Source organism: Quercus suber, unplaced genomic scaffold, assembly GCF_002906115.3.
Source record: "Quercus suber isolate HL8 unplaced genomic scaffold, Cork oak 2.0 scaffold_468, whole genome shotgun sequence".
NCBI lineage: Eukaryota > Viridiplantae > Streptophyta > Magnoliopsida > Fagales > Fagaceae > Quercus > Quercus suber.
The window spans coordinates 87,792-109,721 of NW_027069919.1; the positions used below are offsets into that span (position 1 = coordinate 87,792).

Sequence of the window (21,930 nt, forward strand, 5' to 3'; positions counted from 1 at the left end):
GAATCGAAGTGGAGGACTAAAAAGAGTCAAGACGAAATTTGTCCAATAAAACACCGACACGTAAGCAAACGCGGTTGGGATGACGTGTCAGCTACAGAGCCAATGTCCTCTCACTCGGGTCTCTATCTTAACCATGAATAAAAAAGCACCATCAAATTCATTTTCTTCGTGTTCGTAACAAACAAAACACACCGTAAATATCTCTCTGTGTATTTATACGTATAGGCTTGTTGAATCCGCCGGCGGCGGTGGATTGATCAGATCAGATCTAATGGCGGAGGACAAGTACAATCTCAAGAACCCGGCGGTGAAGCGTATTCTACAGGAGGTCAAAGAGATGCAATCTAATCCTTCCGATGATTTCATGAGTCTACCTCTCGAGGTATAAACTTTCACTTTTTTTTTTTTTTTTGAATTTCTAATTCGATTAATCTAATTTTTTCTGATATATATATATTCGAATCGTTTTTAATTTATTGTTAGGTTTTCAGAGTAGTAGTGCTTTTTCAGATCTGTGCTTTAATTTCAATAATAATATAGCTGAATTTAAATGATTGAAATTGTTTTTTTTTTTCCTTTTTTTAAATATTTAATTATGAGCTGTAATGCGCTAATTGAGAATGTGATTTTTATTTTTTTATTTCTTATATTATGTTTGAGAATTTGATTTGATTTATGAGAAAGATGAAAAATAATCGTTTAGTGGAGTATCAAATGCGTCTTAACAATACTGGCTAATGTAATCAGTTGGGTTTAAGGTTTAATTTGTTCTACTTATGTTGTTTATTAGTAGAAATTTAAGGGTTTTTTTTTTTTTTTTTTTTTTTTTTTTTTTTTTAATTACCGTACAATGATCGATCACAATTCGTCAGTTCAATTTTTGAAACAAGGTTTTTTTTTTTTTTTTTTTTGCTAACTTACCTCCAACTATGAGATAAATTTTAATTTCGTCATTCAACTATTAATTATGTCAATGTAGTCCTTTAGTAGTTGTTGTATCAATTTAGTTTTTAACTTTCAAAATCAATTCCATTTCATTGTTATATCTCAATTTCATTTAAATTTTAACAAAATTAACATATGTAGTAGATGAAGCACACGTAAATATGGTTTCCCTTGATAGGGTAGCAAATCTTTGTTTATATTTCAGTTATATATATTCATGCCTTTTCTGTCTAAACGGATTAAAAAAAAAAAGTTATTGTAAAAAAAACTTCAAAATCAAGTCAATTTATTAATTTTTTTTATGAAGAGAAAATTTTATGATGACATTAACATGTTTAAAATTTGTTATTGTTATTTTATTTTTGGTAGAACTTGATTTTTATTGTTATTTTATTTTTGGTAAAACTTGATTTTAATAGTTTTTTATTTATTTTATTTATTTTTTTATTTTTATGGGTTGATTTTAATAGTTAAAGAGACTATAAAGTGATAGATACTGAATCTAATCGAACTAGTAGGGTTGACCGAGTGGTTGAGTATTCGGTCTCAGAGTGGCTATTTTGGATTTAACTGGGAGCTTCTTAGTTTAAGTTTGAGTATCAGTACTTTAAAAAAACTTCCTAGATCAATGGTTTACCTTGCAATGGGCTCATCCGTCGTAAACAATAATTAGCTTCGGTCGAAAGTTTTGAGGGGAAACCAAAAAAAAAAAAATACCGAATCGAAGTGGAGGACTAAAAAGAGTCAAGACGAAATTCCAATAAAACACCGACACGTAAGCAAACGCGGTTGGGATGACGTGTCAGCTACAGAGCCAATGTCCTCTCACTCGGGTCTCTATCTTAACCATGAATAAAAAAGCACCATCAAATTCATTTTCTTCGTGTTCGTAACAAACAAAACACACCGTGAAAATCTCTCTGTGTATTTATACGTATAGGCTTGTTGAATCCGCCGGCGGTGGTGGATTGATCAGATCAGATCTAATGGCGGAGGACAAGTACAATCTCAAGAACCCGGCGGTGAAGCGTATTCTACAGGAGGTCAAAGAGATGCAATCTAATCCTTCCGATGATTTCATGAGTCTACCTCTCGAGGTATAAACTTTCACTTTTTTCTTTTTCTTTTTTGAATTTCTAATTCGATTAATCTAATTTTTTCTGATATATATATATATATATAGCTCTAATGGATTCGAATCGTTTTTAATTTATTGTTAGGTTTTCAGAGTAGTAGTGCTTTTTCAGATCTGTGCTTTAATTTCAATAATAATATAGCTGAATTTAAATGATTGAAATTGTTTTTTTTTTCCTTTTTTTAAATATTTAATTATGAGCTGTAATGTGCTAATTGAGAATGTGATTTTTATTTTTTTTTATTTCTTATATATTATGTTTGAGAATTTGATTTGATTTATGAGAAAGGTGAAAAATAATCGTTTAGTAGAGTATTAAATGCGTCTTAACAATACTGGCTAATGTAATCAGTTGGGTTTAAGGTTTAATTTGTTCTACTTATGTTTTTATTAGTAGAAATTTAAGGTTTTTTTTTTTTTTTTTTTTTTTTTCAGGAGAATATATTTGAGTGGCAATTTGCAATTAGAGGACCTGGGGAAACTGAATTCGAGGGAGGAATCTATCATGGACGGATCCAGTTGCCGGCTGAATATCCATTCAAGCCTCCATCATTTATGTTGTTGACAGTAAGATTTCGGTCTCTCTGTCTGAACTAATTCTGTCATGTTACTATCTTCTTTTTTATCACGCGATTCATTCATTTAATCTCCATTCTTTTCAGCCAAATGGTCGTTTTGAAACCCAGACCAAGATTTGCTTAAGCATATCGAATCATCATCCCGAGCACTGGCAGCCATCATGGAGTGGTAAATTTCATTCTTCTAGAGGCGTGTTTGATGTTTGTGTTAAATTATGACCAGAAGTTTAGTATAAGATTGGGAAACACTATAGTTGGTTACGATTGCTGTATGTATATACGCTTGTGTGTATGTTACGAACATGCTAAATATCTTTAGGAAATTTCTTCTCCTAAGTTCTAACCTTTGTTTTTTGGAATATGTCCTAAGCTTGTGCTGTTGGCAGTACGGGGCAGAGTGGGGTAGGGAAGGTTGAGCAGGGCAGGGAATTTTAGCCATCCCTACCTTGTGGACCGTGATTGGCATGACATTGGAGTTGGGTTGCCTAGCCCATGACAACATTAAATATTAATCTACTTATAAGCTTTTCTAGGACAAATATATGTTTATGTTGTTGCCTTGACCCTTGTCTATGGGGTGGACACGGTATTAGATGAACAACAGCTAAAATTTGATCAATACTTAGTGACTGTATGCTTGATTGGAATTCATCTGGCAATTTATAAAATGTCAAACCCTTACATTTTCGTAATTTTTGCAGCCTATCTTTACCTTAATGATTAATGATGACTGATGTTCTCATACTTGTCACTCATCAGTCAAAAATGACTAATAATGAGTTTTTCATTACTTGAAAAGAGCATTCTGGCTATCCTTTCTCACCTGGCTAATGCTGTTGCTGTTGGCAGTGCGGACTGCACTAGTTGCATTTATTGCATTCATGCCCACCAACCCAAATTGCATTCATGCCCACGGTATTAGATGAACAACAGCTATAATATGATCAATACTTAGTGACTGTTTGCTTGATTGGAATTCATCTGGCAATTTATAAAATGTCAAACCCTTACATTTTCATCATTTTTGCAGCCTATCTTTACCTTAATCATTAATGATGACTAATGTTCTCATACTCATCACTCATCAGTCAAAAATGAGTAATAATGAGTTTTTCATTACTTGAAAATTGAGCATTCTGGCTATCCTTTCTCACCTGGCGAATGCTGTTGCTGTTGGCAGTGCGGACTGCACTAGTTGCACTTATTGCATTCATGCCCACCAACCCAAATTGCATTCATGCCCACGGTATTAGATGAACAACAGCTATAATATGATCAATACTTAGTGACTGTTTGCTTGATTGGAATTCATCTGGCAATTTATAAAATGTCAAACCCTTACATTTTCATCATTTTTGCAGCCTATCTTTACCTTAATGATTAATGATGACTGATGTTCTCATACTCATCACTCATCAGTCAAAAATGAGTAATAATGAGTTTTTCATTACTTGAAAATTGAGCATTCTGGCTATCCTTTCTCACCTGGCTAATGCTGTTGCTGTTGGCAGTGCGGACTGCACTAGTTGCACTTATTGCATTCATGCCCACCAACCCAAATGGAGCACTGGGCTCGCTGGACTACAAGAAGGAAGAGAGGCGAACTCTGGCCATCAAATCACGTGAAGCACCCCCAAAATTTGGGACCCCTGAACGTCAGAAGCTAATTGACGAGGTAAAGTGCGGCTTAAATTGTCTTCCCAGCTCAGGATTTATTTATTTATTTTGTATAGAAGATATATATGGTCAAATCCTGTTCTAATGATATTTTAAATACCACAGATTCATGAATGTATGCTAAGCAAGGCACCCCCTGTTCCTCAAGTCAACTCTTCACAGGCTCCCGAAGAACAACCTACAAACATAGATGGTGAAGCTCAGGAGAATTTGCAAAATGCTGGGGCCATACCCACTGGAGAGGTCCAAAATCCACCAGTAGCTGTAGGGGACAGGATTGTTGAAGAAGTGCATGAGGTCCCTGTAAATACTGATACCAGCCCTGCTAATGTTAGGGCAACAAGGGAGGTTCCATCCAGTGACCTGGCTGATCAGCTGCTGCCAAAGCCAGAAAACAGGGCTCATAAGGCAGCTGATGATCGCTTGTTTACATTGGCTGCTGTTGGACTTACCATTGCAATTGTTGTTCTTTTGCTGAAAAAGTTTTTGAAATCTAGCGGACATGGTGCCCTGTTCATGGACGGCTCTTAGATATGTAGATGATGTAAGCTGGCATTACAATTCAAGATAAATGCAGTATAGTTATTGGAATATATATCTCTATTTAAGGTTTTCATCTAAGTTGGAAGAGTTTGTAATATATATTATGATCTTCTTGACAATATTCCCAGTTACTGTAACTAATAAAATGGATATGCAACCCATTTGAAATTGTAAGCATGATCATCTTGTGGTGTGTGTGTTCTGAGCTATTTTATGCAGGCAAAAGCCAATAGACGATTATACGAATTTTCGACTCAGTTTTAGTCAAATTTATACCGCTGCCAAGTAGGAATATAATTGAATGACCTTTGCATTGCTTCTAAGTTCTGTGCTACTCTATACGCCACATTGTGCCTGATTGTTGGATATACAACATTAATTGGCTGTTAGGCTATGTTTAGTTGGGATGATTATTGAAAGGATGGACAATTTGGGAGATAAAAGAGGGGTGAAAATGGAAGAGGAGAGTGTTTGGTTGGGAGTGGAAAATAGGGGAGAAATTTACACCTTGTTTAATGTAATAAGGGTATAAGAGTAAATTTATATTAATTTTATTTTTTAACCTCTCATTTTTCTTTTTAATCAAACAAATGAGTTTTTCATTTTTTCACTTTTCCATCGTCTGAACCAAATACAAATGAGAGAACTAGTTATCTTCTATCCTCCCACTTTTTTATCTATTCCCTATTTTTTATTCTCTTACCTTTCTACCATTCCAATCAAACTGACCCTTAAAGTCATATGTTGAAGCTATGTTTCCTAAAATGTTGTACAGCAAGTTTGTAGAAGTTTGATTAACAGTGAAAATACAGTCAAGATTGTTGAATAATATGCTTGTATAAGTTTGATTAACAGTGAGAATACAGTGATGATTGTTGAACAATATGCTCGTAGAAATTTGGTGAAGATTGTTGTACAGTATGCTCTAACAAGGTTTAATATTGCATAAGGTGTCTTCCTAGCTCTTTTTTTTTTTTTTTTTTAATTTATTTATTTATAATTATGTTCAAATCCTGTTTTAATGATATTTTAAGTGCCAAATACTCATGAATATAATCTAAGCAAGGCACACCATGTTTCTCAAGTCAGCTCCTCATAGGCTCCTAGAGAAGACTCCAAATCTTCTGTCCCACTTTTTCTGCTCCACTATATACTCCACCAATAAATACTTGCCACATGTTCACCTAATTAATTAAATACTATCATTATTGACTTATTAATACTACAGTTATTAATTAATAGTAATATTTAATTAATTAGGTGAACACGTGGCAAATATTTATTGGTGGAGTATAGAGTAGAGCAGGAAAAGTGGGACAGAAGATTTAGACTCCCTAGAAAAAACAACCTACATGGCGAAGCTGTACAACTCCCTAAAATGACACAATTCAAATATGCAACCAAAGCAAATACTAGGAAATATCACTGGTAGGCTTTACGGATGTCAAATTAAATACGTGCATCAAAGGATAGGTTCAATGGTAGCCCAAAAGTTAAAAATATGTGGGATTTTGAATGAGAGGATTTTTACAAAATCAGCTCCAAAACCATTTGTTGCATTACTTTTCACATCTCTACAAAACAAACTCTTTCAAAATTAAAGGACCATTACACTACAACATATATCATGCTCCCAAAAAGTTACAGAATACCATAGAATTGTCCACTAAGATGGAGCAACCCAAATGCGAAGATTATGCAATTTAGATCCTCTGTTTGCCAATTCAATTGCTAACGAGTTGGCCTCCTCATAAACATCATAAACCACAATATCCATGTTACGAAACAAATCAAAAATTTCGAGTAAGTCTTCACGAATCTTCATTGGAGGCTCAATGCCATTCTTACTAACCCATCGAGTAACACTAGGATCGTTCCCCTCCACGACCAACCTTCTCACAGGAGGCATATATTGCAAACACCTCAATCCTTGCTTCAAACCCTCCACACTTGCAACTGTTGTATCTGCTTCACCAAGATTACCACTATAAACAACCATACGGTCTTCAAACTTATTCCGAAAGATGCCACCAAAACCTGCGGGACTGTTCTTATCATGACCCTTTCCACTGAAATTTAGCTTTATCCAACCAGTGTGTGGTGGTTGCCACAAGCAACGGTGCCTACGAGGTATCCGGTAGTCTATATCCCTACATTCCTCAAAGTCATCATTCCACAAGAAAGTTTCGGAGAAAAAGAACTCGCCACAACTGAAAATTTAAGAAAAGTAATTGATTGATTATTTTCATTTCGATGGCTCTAACCCGTGGTAAAATTAAAACAAGCGAGGAATACCTTTAATCGACAAATCAAGTACTGTTCAAATGATCTCTTTTAGAAAAGATAAATTAAAGAAAACATTTGGGTTTACCAAACGGGAGAAACTTACTTTCTAAGATGTATGTAGTCACCCTGTTTCTTAAGAAACTTATTCTTCATTATACCTTGTTTCCTCCGTATCTCTTTTGAAAATTGGCCTTCATCATAAACAAACATAAACATTTTGAAAATTGGCCTTCATCATGAACAAACATAAACATGAGGATCAAAGATAGATAAATAATATGTCCACAACATTATAGTTTATAAGATGTCCAAACTCATTTATTGTAGATCCATACAACAATCACTTGTAAAGCAATTAAAATAATTTCAATCCTAACTACAATCTTAGGTTAGCTATCCCTATTAATTTTAATAAGCAATTTTACATTGTAAACATGTTGTCATTCAAGGGTTAGACTTTCTGCTATAGACGTTAATTTTACTGTACTTCCATTTTCTCTCCACCTTTTCTGTCCTCACCATCCCAACAAAAACTCTAATACTAATAAAATGTAATAATGCATCAGGAAAAAGTGAAATAGATAAATTGCAATTACCTGGAAATAAAGTTTCCATGTCAAGTTCAGGTTCTACATTGAAAAAGGTCCAAAAAAAATTGGTAAATACCCAGCCAGCTTTTTTATTTTCAAGTCCACAGATCTTAAATTCTGACATATACTTCTTAATGAAGTCGAAGTGGTGTTGACCAGGACATACGCACAGTAAAATCATAGTATTAATCTGAGAAGGACACCAGTTTGCGTCCAACACATTACTTATATGACACCTCTCGGCATAAGGCGTATAGAACAACGTTGGTTTCTTAACTTCCCTTCGACACTGCTCATTAACTGAGAGAACCTTGCATCCTAGCTCGTCCATTACCAAACAATCACAAGGAGAAAACATTGGATCAAACACTTCTATTTCTCCAATCCATGTAGAAAAGTCATTCTTCAATAAGAGCGCTATAGCAAGTTGATATTGTGAACGATAACTATACTCAATACTACCAAGAGCATAAATCACCATCAAAACGTGCGAACGTGATCCTAAAACACGTTTAAGGTTGCTTTGAATATCTGGGTCGTTTCTCAGCTGATCAGTCATCTTGCTGTAAAATTCTGATTCCGCAACTTCTTTCATCGTGTTATGCATCTCGGCTAAAAGTCTACTAGCTTCATCTTCGGTGCTTATATCCCCTATTTGTGTTTCACAAGTTAAAGATTGGAATTTTTTGGCTTCCTGGGATGCCAAGATTGCAACAATGTCAAGCTTTAGATTGAAATATCGAACCCTGCATGGAGGGAAATCAGACGCTTCCATATTTCTGAACAACATGCTTTCCTCCACAGACATATCGTGGTTAACGTCTTGAGCCACGGTTGTGGTTGTGGATGTCTCAAAATCAATGGTCCTTGATGATGATGTCGAAAATCGTCAATGAGCCACACAGTCCTCACGTGCTCAAGATCCTTATAAATGCGTGTAATTGGCGGGATTCTTTCCTTATAGGGCTTCTCTTGATTAGGATTAATCGTGGAGTGCAAGATATTTCCTTGTATAGATATCTATGGAGGTCAAGCAAGGCCATGCTGGACCCATCATGCTCTTTATTCACGTCGGCTTCTTTTACCCCCATCAGCTTCTCTCTTCTCATTGGCCTAGGAATCCTCGTCGTCTCATGTAGCTACCGTCAAGTATTGAGGTGATGTCGTCAACTTATGGCATTGTCAATTCTGCACTATTTCACATGCGTCTGAAGCTAATGGGCTCAATGGATTCGTCAGCTTCTCTTATTTCTTCCTAAAAATATCCTTGTCAGTCTCCATGCCCTGTGTGTAAGACTAAATTAATTTATTAATTAATTTGGTGACCCACTTTATAAGGCACATGTGATAAGTTAGAGGTTTAATGGGATATAAAAACATATCTATTAGTATCTTATCTGATTGGTCAATTAGAAAAGTGGTTTCCTAAGGTGGCTCCAACTTTGATGGTGAAGTGGAGATTAAAGTAAACTAAAAAACTACTTCTCTCTACTCATAAAGGTATTTAGTTTTCCCATTATAGACTAGAGGGAAATATTATTATGGGTAAAATATCATTTTCGTCCCTAAACTTTCAAAAGTTCATTTTTCGTCCCTAAACTATCACAAAAGTTCGTTTTTCGTCCCTAAACTTTCAAAAATTCTATTTTCGTCCCTAAACTTTTTCAAATGTATTGATTTTCGTCCCTCTCACATCAGCACACTGTCAAAGCCACGTCAGCACTCCATCAGACGGAGGGACGAAAATCAATACGTTTGGAAAAGTTTAGGGACGAAAATAGAACTTTTGAAAGTTTAGGGACGAAAAACGAACTTTTGTGATAGTTCAGGGACGAAAAACGAACTTTTGAAAGTTTAGGGACGAAAAACGAACTTTTGTGATAGTTTAGGGACGAAAATGGTATTTTACCCTATTATTATTCACTGGATCTTAAGAGAATTGCATCAATGGATCCAGATAAGTCTCATGACTATTTTATTGTGTTTTATATCAATGTGAAATCCATGATAGTTATAGATCTTAAGATAAAATAGTTGTTTAATGCTTAACAATACAAAAAATTTTAAGTTTACACAATGGAGTAAAGAACGTGATCTATAAGACTCAGAAATAGAATTTGGAGTAAATTAGCAAACAATGCAATATATTAGTAGCACGCACAACAATCCACATGCATGCAAAACTACTTACCCTGTAGATTATATACTAGTCTGGTTTTGGTCTATGCCTCTCTATGTCACTCACGCGCGGCGCCTTCTCCTATAGAACTGAAGGAGAATACAGAACTCAATATATCTTCTAAAGGTATTTGATACTTATTTAGTATCAAATAAAACCATGTAAGTGGTATCAAAATCCAATAAATGTGAGACATTTCAGCAAAAACTAATTACCCCACTAATAAATGAAAGATATGTGCTATTGTGTAGTTATTTTTATACACGTCTTTCATAAACTTAAAACTCATCTAAATCACTTCATTTGAATTAAGAACTAAACAAACTAGATCTTAGGAAAAACTTGTGGCTTATGGGACTGAGACTAAGAGCATTTGCATCAGGCTAGTCCTTTTTTTTTTTTTTCTTTTTTTCTTTTTTTTATTAAGACTTACAATACTTAAACCTTCAAAAGGGTTTAACTCTTGAAGGCTTAAGCAAGGCCTTTAAACTCACACACACAACTGAAACTAAATGATGATGAAAGATATGTGCTATTGTGTAGTTATTTTTATACACATGACTTTCATTAACTCAAAACTCATCTAAATCACCTTATTTGAATTAAGAACTAAACAAACTAGATCTTAGGAAAAACTTGTGACTTATGGGACTAAGACTAAGAGCATTTGCATTAGGCTAGTCCTTATGCTAAAAATTTAGCTAAAGACACACAAAAAGCTTATACATTAGACTCAATAAACTGGAAAAAAAAATTTAATTAAATTAAATAAATTAACATTGTACAACACCAAGCCACATCTAATGAGCATTGTTCCTTTCCAAAACTAAACCTTTTTCTTTTTTTTAATATTCTTTTCTCTCACTCACTCGCTCTCTCTCATAGCAAGCCATAGATCAGACCACCTTTGACCACCACACAATCTGACCGTCGACGACTCTCTCAAGATTCTCTACATGCTTGAGTCATATGCAATTCCCTCTTTCTTTTAACAGCGGCCAGTGATTTGGTGGTGTGACCTTAAAGGTGGGTTTCATTGGTCTGGGTTCTGTGGGTTCGCAGTGCTAGGTTTAATGGGTTTCATTGGATTTGTGATTTTTCTGATCTAATTGGGTTTTGTGATTTTGTGATTTCACTGACTTTTGTGATTTTGTTTGTTGTGAATGATGGTGCAGGAATGGTGGTGCAAGTGGTTTGGGTAGTGTTGAGGGGGGGGGGGGGTCCCATTTTTAACAAAAATGAATGCAACCACTCCAATTTCCCTTAACCATATTCAACATATTAAAATTAGGCACACGTAATGCCAAAAGAGACATGCATGATACATGTTCTGTACATTAAGCCTAAATTAGCCACATGGCTGGCCATGCAAAGATCTTCATTATAAAAGGGGGAGAGACCATTTGGAAAAGGGGACAAATTCTCTCTCTCTCTCTCTCTCTCTCTCTCTCCTCCTTTTTAATTCTCTTAGAGCTCTAACCCTTTGAGGGATTATTTCCTTTTGGCTGAGGTGACCTTCCAGAGTACTCCCTTAAACCTTCCTAGGTACTCCCTCTGACTTGGCCGAGGTGCATTGGGCTAAGGACTCCCTTTGGCCAAGGTAACCTTCCAACATACTCCCTCAGACCTTCCTCGATACTCCCTCTAACTTGGCTGAGGTGCATTAGGCTGAGGACTCCCTTTGGCTGAGGAGACCTTCCAAAGCACTCTCTCAGACCTTAACAGGTACTCCCTCTAACTTGGCCGAGGTGCATTGGGCCAAGGATTCCCTTTGGCCGAGGTGACCTTTCGGAGCACTCTCTCAAACCTTCCCAAGTACTCTCTCTGACTTGGCCGAGGTGCATTAGACCAAGGACTCCCTTTGACAGATATACATTCTTTGATTTTACTAGTGTAGGGACACATTTTGCAGCTCAAGCCCAAGGTATATGGGATCTTGGATCAGTGAGCCCAGTACAATGAATTTGTAAATAGTGGGTTAAAGAACTATGCACTAATGAATTGGACAACGGCTAGTATGGACGTAGGAGATGATTAAGCAAGAACTAGGGACATAGAGCCGAACGAATTCATTGTCCGAGGAGACGAACTCACTGTCTGAGGAGGTAGGTCTCCATATAAATTGACTAATACAGAGTACAAGTGCAATTTAGATTGCTACAATGCCTCTTCTCTATTTTTCCGGTCCCCCTTTCTCTAAGTCTCTACCCTTATTTATACTACATCTATTCCTTCACCTTTACCCAACACGTGGACAGTTGATGGTTTATCCTGATACTTGTCCCATCAGCCCCCTCTAGCAGTTTTCTGGGGTGGTTGCAAGGCTGCAATAATACTGTGCAGAGGTCACTTCCTCATTAATGTGGCCAGGGAGTTAGCTGGGGTGCATTCAATGCGGTGACAGCAGCTTTTCCCAAGATATTTTGGGATTCTTTTATCTTTTGTTCCTGCAACGCTTATCCATATTTCCAGAGTTTCATGGATCGCACCTCTAGATAGCAAGTATCCTTTACAGACCTCGGCCTTGGCTAGCCGAGGACAAATTCATCCTCGGCAAAAACTCCTAGGTCATTATGTTCAATATTGTCTTCCTTATCCACTAGCATGGGTTTCCTTGGCTATACTTACTCATCCTCGGCAAAAACTCCTAGGTCATTATGTTCAATATTGTCTTCCTTATCCACTAGCATGGGTTTCCTTGGCTATACTTACTCATCCTCGGACGACCCTTTATCCTCGGCTTGGGCTTTAAGCCCAAAATCCGGTAGTACAATCTGGGCCCATGACCCCACAACTAGGTATACATTCTAACCCTTTAAAGTATCTTTTACTGATGACATCCTCACGATGTACTCAATTTCAACAGAGCTTCCTTCAAATAAAAAATTTATTGTAGGAAAGTCAATAGTACCATATTTTTACCCACTATAGGCAGTGATGTTGAAAGTGTGATATGGACCTATGGTGTGTTGCTGCCAAAAGGGTGGGGAGGAGAAAACAAATTATATTTATTTTTAGAAAGATAAAAAATAATATATAAATAGAGTAGAGAGATAAATATTTAGAGTGATTTATATGTCCATTTGTTAAAATAACAAAGGTGAAGTTTTTGGAGTTATTTTAGCTAAAATGTTGGAGATTGATATTAATGCTTTAAGACTCTCATTTGCCTCAAAAATCTCAAGACCCAGACCAACAATGATATGCTCAACTCAACAATTCTTTATCAATGTGTCCAGATAGCAAGATTTGGGCGGATTTGGGTTTGAGTGATTAAAATTAATACTTTGATTTAAACCTTGAAAGATTTAAACATTGAAATCCTTGCATTTGAAATAACATCTTAGCCCATTGAATTTTAGAAATTGTGGTCACACTCCAAAATAACTTGAACAACTTAAACTAATGAAGTGACTAAAATACCTTAAGTTTCTAAAATGATCAAAATGTCTTTAAAACCCATAAAATGACTTAAATACCCCCCAAACATCTAAAATAACAAAAATACCTTCCTAAATATCCAAAATGCCTTATATTGGGGAATTTTTTTTTTGAGCATGTCACTTGTCAACCACTGGGGGGTGGCTTTATTAGACCAAAGCTTGTTTTTATGAGTCAAGCTCGAAACTCAACAATGTCTACTAATATACTTTAAGCATAAAACAAAGCCCAAAGTCCAAGTAATGGAGTATGGTTAGTAAAGGAACTTCAACTTTTGTTTAGCATAAAGGTTATGATCATAATAATATAGATTTTGTGACAAGTTAAAACAAAATAATTTATATTAAGTGATGAGATCAATGGAAGAATGTATGTCTAACATTAAAGAAAATTAAAAAAAAAAAAAGTTGTTTGTGTTCAATGCTAAAGCATCATTGAAGCCATATATGTCTAGTGGTAAGATTATGAGATAGCCATGTATCATCTATCATGTCCTCTGTTCTGATAAATGTTGTAGAGACTAATACTTTAAAAAGATACATCCATCTGTCATAAGAACTAGTTATGGCTTTATGAGTTAGTATATTCTGTTGGATTTCAAGAGGTAAAGTTCTAATGGCAAGTCTTCTTTTTTGCTGAATCTTAGGGTGGAGCTTTGAAAAGCTTGTTTCCATAATATGGCTTTTTAGAGATTGTGATTCTATCTTTGTGGAGATTGAATCTCCATCCTCGTTGCCAGGGAGTTGACAACCGAGTGCTTCAATAAATGCACTGGTACTAACAAGATGTAATTCCAAAGCCTTAAGGGTTTGTTGGAATAAAGGTTTCTATCTGAGGGTGAAAGCTGCTTGAAGATTATTAAGAAGTACTTTAATATGAAAAGGAAGGTCTGTAAATTCTCCGTTCTGAAAAGTGAGATCAATGCGGAGCACTTCTTGCAGAATTTCACTTTTTTCACCACATGAATACATTGCCTCTGCCAACAACGTATCCTGAAGGGATATTGTCTCAATTAAGACACCTTCATGCTTATCCGAAATCTTTACTGAAGGCTTTCAGATTTGTTTGGGTTGCATCGCTGGTGCCTTGCCCTTTCCTTTCATGTCTGCCTTGGAGGGTCTTTTATTCATAGTAGTCTGCAATTGGGTTTTGGGAAAAGGATTATGTCTTGAAATATCATTTTGAAAATAAATATTTTCTTGCCAAGCTTCTTTCAAATTCATTTTTAAAATCCCCAATGTCTTTTTGTAAAATTCCTTTATAATGTTTTATAAGAAAATTATTTTTAAAATGTAGAGCATATATGATAGAACAAACTTTTTTCTCTAAACTTTTGTGCTGTCACTGAGTAGTGGTATAAATGTAATCCTGACAAAGTCTGTCAGTGTCAGAGTGTATGGAATTTAAAAACTTTACAAAATCTGCTATAATTCTATCTGTTTTGTATGTCTTACTATATGTCTCACTCTGCTATGTGAAATAGAGCTTCACCATAAAGTCTTTTATCAATCACTATAATAGTTTGGGGCAAATCTATCAGGGGCTTATAATTAACTTTATTTGTCAAGAAATTAAATCTGTCTTTGTTCAAGAAATTACCACAATTAATATGTTCTTTAATGATTAGGAGATGAGAATCTGTCAAGATTTCTTTTATTAGGACATCTGTCATATTAGTATTTGAGACTATTGTAAAAAGTATAAGTATGTTATTAATTATAACCTTGATAGGTATATCAATCAAACCGTCAGTCCATGCATATTGATTAAAAGAGACTGCAATCATATTTCCATCTTTTATGCCTTTTCTACTAATTTCTTTTTCTTAAGGTGTTTGGATTATTTGTCGGTGTCTATGCAAAAAAGTAATGGGAGAATAAGAACAAATCTTTGTCTCTATATCTTGTTTAAATTTCTTTTTGTCATTATCTGTCAATTGATCATCAAGTGATATTTCTGTCTTTAGAGATGACAAACTTCTTTCAGTTCTATAGATAGTGACATTATTGAGAGTATAAATTTCTTTTGGGATAAGGGGTAAGATGAAATTAAAAAGTACATTAGTTACATTAGTTTTAATTCCTTCACTTGTTTCTAAAAAGGAGTAAAGCAAATCCATAAAGGAATTTCTTAAAACAACTTTGGAATAAAGGTTTTTAACAGCATCAAAACGTATACCGTCATTACAAATGTGAACATTAGGTAATTTATAAATATTAAGTATTATAAGTATCTAAGTTAACCTTTCATAATTTTTTAAAGTTATTAGTCCTTCTTGTATATAATTCACATCAGCACTTGAGTCTATCAAAGCAACTTCTATAAAAGAAAACTCTTTATTAATTACTCTGTCAACTAAAATCAAGAAATTATGTTTATTGTTGTCATTGTCCAAAATATCTTTTTCTAATGAAGGGGGGTTCTATCATGGGTTTAGAAAACTCTTTCAAATTTATTATTTCTGCAATATTTTGTTCATTTATATTTGTGGAATTATCCTCTTTTATTTCTTTTATTTCTTGTTTTACCATTTTTGCTTCTGTCATTAAGTCTTGTAGAGTTACAAGTTTTATATTTACTCCATCTTGTTTCTTTTTTGTCTTTTCTTTCTTAGCTTTTTCTTTCTTTCCACATCCTGTAACATGGTATCCATAATTTCTACACTTAATACAAGTAATAGGTATGTCTATAGAATCTTTTAATTTTAGTAAATAGTCATTTTTATCTTTTAGGTGATTGGGTAGATTATCTACCAATTTCATTGTTATGTATTTTAGTTTTCTTTTTCTTTTATTGACTTTAAGTGGGTTAGTTGATTTTAGTTCTGTCTTTTTCTTAACTTGGTCTATATCTTTTCGATGAACATTAAATAATGCCATTAATTCATCTATTATATCTTTCTCAAATTCTAATTTACTGATTTGTTTAACAATTTTATTATGTCTATCATATTGTTTTTTAGTATGTCCATATTCTTTACATTTATGACAAATAGTATTGTTAATATGTTTGTCATTTTTCTCATTATCTGATGTCTTAGTAGTATTTAAAACTATTATGTCTCTTTTTCTATCTATATCTAAAGGTGTATTTCACCCTCAAAAAAAAATTCTAAAGGTGTATTTAAAATTTCTATGTTTTTAATTAATTCTGCCAAACTATCATTTTGGGTATATATCATGAATTTTTCAATTGATTTTATTCTTTCATCAATTTTTTCTTTTAAACTATTATTTTTCTTGAAATTATTCTTTTTTTCTTCTTTGTTGACTGCTTTTACTTTTACTACACTATCACTATTATGTTCTTCCTTTTCTTTTAGACTATTAGTATTTTTCCCTCCTTTGTTGACTATTTCTCTTGATTTTAGTCTTTCTTCTTCTTTTGTATGTTATTAATAACATATACTTTTTACTCATACTTTATTGTGGAATGTCATATAGACTACCGCATATTTATTTATTTTTGTATATCAAGCTACCACAAATTTCCACAGGAGTAATGATATTTTTACACCCTCTTTCTTTCTTTCTTATATTCGCTATTATGTTTTAAAATGTTGATATTTTCGCATTGGATATTGATAGTAAACTAGAATAACGGGATATCCTGAAGTTTGTGAAAACCCTGTGTGTGATTTGGTCCAAAAAATCGCCCAGAATAAGGCACTTCAAGTCAGCACCAAATCCTCTCTCTCTCATTCACTCTTTCTTATATATATATATATATATATTTATGTGCCTAATTATTTCACATTCAAATGACTCAGAGTAGCAAGCAAGCACATTACAGGTTAAAAATGTGGAACGTGAACAAAAAACTTGTGAATCTTCCTATTTTCCTTGATTTCATAAGCATCCAAATTATAATTACTAGCATGGAAATTTTGTACTTCTAGCCTTAATTTTGAATGGTTTCACTTGAGATAGAACAAATTGATTTTATACACCTTCTAGTGCAAAGTTTACCCCTTTATTTTATTTCTTTGTTACTATTATTCTCTACTTTACATGGGCAACTTTAGTTTATTGCATCACACAACACCTACCCCTAATCCTATCCACATATCATGGACTTGATCTCCCTGTCTGTCAATTCTTTAAGTGTGAAAGTTTCAACGCTGTCAGAGTTTCACACATATCATAACTTAAGTTTCACACTTTCAAAGTTATATGAAAGTTTCAACGCTAATTAACTCAATTTTTTTCCTCCAAAAAAAAAAAAAAAAAAACTCAAATTTATACTCCCACATTTGACAATAACCTTAAAGTTCGAATAAAAGCATTTTTTTTAAACGAAGTCCTTCACATAACTCATAGGCTAAAGAGAAGTGTTCAACTTTACAAGATTGGGTTTGGTAAAAAGTGTTCAAAAGTTCTAAGAATAAGATTACGAAGGGATAATATGTTAGAAATCAACACTAACTCTCTTGTCTCTAGAAATTTCTAGAGTACTTCTAGAACTTCTCACGCAATTTCTCTCTCTAGAAACTTCTAGAGTTCCACTCAATTTACTTCTCTCCGGAATTCTCTAGAAAGTTCTCTTGCATTCTGGAAATTTCTCCATGATGCTCTTTCCGGATTTCTCTATGGAGATATCTCTAGAGACTTCTATGAAGAAGTAAATCTTAGCCACATGTTTATAGAATAGACTAGAAGCTTGGTAAATAAAGTATTCAAAAAGAAGATGCTAGAAGATTCAAGTTGGTTTCCTAACCAACATACACCTAGTATAAATAGATGTGATGAGATGTGGAGAGAATTGTGACATGTGAGACTTGTATGAGACTAGTATGAGATTTGTGAAGAGTGTGAAGTGAAGAAATTAGTAAGAGCTATTGTGTAGTGTCAATACATAGGTGTCTAGAGAGTTGGTGTGTGTGTCTCGTAAAAGCATTAGTGCTTGTAAAGTGTTGTAATTTAAAGAGTCAAGTTTTAATAAAAGATCTTTGTTCAGTCATTTGTTCACTAATCTAGTGTCAGAGCTTCCTCTAGTTCAACATAATATAATTAATATATCTACATATATACTAAATGTGAGGTTGCACTCACACTTCCTTCAAAATTATTAGGAAAAATTTTTTACTTCTCCATCTACACTCTACATTACATTACCTGATTTTCTTTACTTGAAGCCCAGGCTTTAGCACCTTCGTAGCTTCTTCTTCCATTGATTTTTTTCTTCTTTTTCATTTTTTAGCTAGGCTGAGGGAAAAGTTTAGTATGGAGTGGTTGTACCAACGTTTACATGAAATTTATTATTATACTAGTTAAAGGCCCGTGCATTGCATGGTTTTATGTTAAACTTTATAGAATATATATAATTATTATACCAAATAAGTTATTATCAAACAAAAGGAATAAATTGCATTAGTACATCAAATATAAAATGATAGCACCTCAATACAAAATTATCTTCTAACATGCCAATTGTGCTATAATATCATTTGTAGTTACATATATCAAACTATTTGTATATGAATTTTATATCTAATGAATCTACAATATAAGTGATTTGCAGTATTGTTAACAATAATATTAATGATTAAAATCTTTAGACAAAGTAACATAAAATTGGCTACTTTTAAAAGATAGAACTATTTGAGAAATAAAACCTTTGTTCTAATTTTTTCCATGCAATGCACAGTTTTATACATAAACTTAGTGTAAATGAAAAAAAAAAAAAAATTGCGAAGTTCTACATCTAGATTACAAACCTGACCTCAGCAACACAAAAGAAATATAGCTATAGAATTGATACAGAATTGTCTTCACTTGTTATGAAAATAAAAGACAACAAATTTGTTATGAAATCAAAAGACAACAAATACATAAAACGTATTTAAATAATATCAACAAACTGTACAATAGGAAAAGGAAAAAAATACCCCAACTGCATATATATCCCTACTTTTATATTAGATAATTTTAAGCTGTGAAGAAGTTGATAACTTGATATGAACAAAAAGAAAATGGAGTTTACCCAATCAAGAAGTATAGGTTTAATTACAAATTAGTTTTTTTTTTAAAATAATTTATCCCAAAAAAAAGTTAAATATAAGTCTATTAATGGAAGATGATAAATAACCATATAACTCTTTTCCTTTTCTTTTCTTAATGAATGCATATTGTGTAAGACTAAGATTTTTATATAATAAAAAAAAATCAAATATAAGTCTAGTAATGGAAGATGATAGATATCTACATAACTCTTTTTCTTTTCTTTTCTTTTTTCTGAGAAAAAAAAAAAGTATTCAGGGAGTTTGCATTATATATATTAAGCTTTAAAGCTTAAGTACTCACCATTGCATATATAAATGGAAAAACCTTGAATTCAATAATTATAATCAATCCAAAAATAATAATTGAAAGCATATTTAGGTGGTAACCATAATTCAATAGTCAAGAACAATCCAAATTACTAAACTTTAAAAAAAAAATTAAAGTGGAGAAACTCACATGATAATTTAATTTTTGTCTTTGAAATATGGGGATGAGACACCAAAACTTGGGTGAGTTTCACCCTACAAAAGAAAAAAGAGGGTTTATATATACACACAAACTTCAATATTTTTTTAATAAAAAAACTAAAAGTTAAAACGTTGGCAGTAAGTTTGCATTGATAATTGAAAATAACTTTTAAGATATGATGAGAATTGGGAAGTAAAACATGTTATAATAATTATTAAAAAAAAAAAAAAAAAAACCTATTCAATTTGATTATAATAAAAAAAAATCATAGTATACAAATACATACCTTTGTAGGTGCTGTAGATAGAAGACTGGAAGACTAAACCAAAAAACCATACAATAGGTTGGAGAATTAAAAAAACACCTAATAACCGTGAATATATATACACTCCACCTAAAAGGAAACCAAGTAAAAATTAAACACCCTAAACTTCTTGGAGTCTACGTAAATATAGAGTTTTTAAGAAACCAAATTGCAAAAAAATTTGGATAAACAACAAAAATAAATATTACACTCAATACATATCACCATATGCTACATACCATTATGTGTGCTATTCAAACTCCTTAATTCACGTGGTTTCAAAAAAAAAAAAACTCATTAATTTATGTGGACTCTAATTCTATCCTTTAAACTTTTTTTTTTACGGGACGTTTAAAATTTTTATAAGAAAAAAAAAAAACCTAATTTTACCAAATTGTTTTTTTCCCTTAAGAGAAGTCTATATTTATCCAAAGAAGAGATTTCTATATATTATTAAATTATTAAGTTTTTGTGTTCATCAAAATCTTTCCTTATTTTTAGCACTATGTGTCCAATATTGTTAGGTTTACTTGAGTGTCAATATCCTCTTAGAAATTATAAGAGAAGAAAAATTATATATATTTTTTCTTAAAATCTAAAAATCTAAGAAAATTTCTGCAATTTGGTAAAGCCACTTGGCGCAACCACGGCGTCTAAGCCCAACTTTATTATATATATAATATAATATGATTTTTTTTGGTGAAAAAACATCTAGTAAGATTACAATGAAGTAACCTGCATTCAATCGCTTAGTAAACATCAAATAACCAAATTCCCCAAAGCTCTAAAATGGTCACACACCCCCAAAATCACCAAAAAAAAAAAAAAAAAAAAAAAAACCCAAAAATAACTTTGACTATCCCAAATGAATAAAATACCTTAGACTCTCTAAAATGACAAAAATACTCCCAAACTTCTAAAATAACCGATAACCCATAAAACTCCAAGACATACTTGCAAAAATAAAGGGTTTTTTTTTTTTTTTTTGCAAAATAACACCATTTTTCAAACAATTTCGTTAGTTAGAATGATTTTCAAACTATTTAGAAAACTAACATTTCAAGTCTTTTAGACTCGATTTTACTGTAGCAACTCAAGCACAAGAAACTACTCGAGTTCTATGTTCTGGCCACACTAATGTGGAATTTTAATCCACATGGAACTCGAGTTCCTTACTGAATTCCTTTCATTCCCTCAACTTTAGTTCTTACCTTTAACCAACTCCAACAAAACCTTTCTCATAGTTTCGATTCGATCCGAGCAACTCTAGCAAATTCCAAGTCCGATCAAATCCGAGCAAAATCTCCACCACCTCATACCGATCTGATCAAAACCTTACTCACAAACCCAAACCTAACACCTCATACCGATCAAAGGTAATTGGAACTTTGCAAACCCAAACCAAATAAACATGCCACCACTTCATACCAATTAGAACTCGCAAACCCAAAACCAACAATCACGCCAGCACCTCATCTTGATCAGAACCTGCAAACCGAAACCCAACAAACGCTATTCATCCCAATCAAAGGTGAGTTTCGGTGGAGAACGAGAGATATGGAACAAAACAGAGTGAGAGAACCACCTCGGTGATGAGCTTTAGCCTTGGAGGCTCGATTTGAGCTTTGATCTAGAGAAAAAACTAGAGAGAAGAAGGTTCAAAGAGAGAGAAGTCAGTTTTTTTTTTTTTAAGGAACTTTAGTTTAAGAGACTCAAGTTTCACGCGGATTAAAATTCCACATTAGCATGCCAGAACATGGAACTCGAGTCTCTTAGGCTCAA

The 21,930-nt window shown here is 33.4% G+C and overlaps 1 protein-coding gene across 1 annotated transcript; it reads left to right on the forward strand.

Annotated features, from left to right (window-relative positions):
- The first annotated feature begins 1,821 nt into the window (after nt 1-1,821).
- Nucleotides 1,822-5,052, forward strand: LOC111986362 (ubiquitin-conjugating enzyme E2 32). Its single transcript, XM_024017990.2, has 5 exons — nt 1,822-2,042; nt 2,516-2,647; nt 2,743-2,827; nt 4,170-4,333; nt 4,441-5,052. Exons 1-5 carry the CDS (start codon nt 1,932-1,934, stop codon nt 4,864-4,866), a joined length of 918 nt encoding a protein of 305 aa, XP_023873758.1. The 5' UTR covers nt 1,822-1,931; the 3' UTR covers nt 4,867-5,052.
- Nucleotides 5,053-21,930: the final 16,878 nt, after the last annotated feature.

What these genes read in the sequence shown, in the direction of transcription:
- LOC111986362 (XM_024017990.2), top strand. Translation starts at nt 1,932, where the DNA reads ATGGCGGAGGACAAGTACAATCTCAAGAACCCGGCGGTGAAGCGTATT. An exon ending in CATCATTTATGTTGTTGACA is followed by an intron (nt 2,648 to 2,742) that starts GTAAGATTTCGG and finishes CATTCTTTTCAG; the next exon opens with CCAAATGGTCGTTTTGAAAC. An exon ending in CTGGCAGCCATCATGGAGTG is followed by an intron (nt 2,828 to 4,169) that starts GTAAATTTCATT and finishes TGCTGTTGGCAG; the next exon opens with TGCGGACTGCACTAGTTGCA.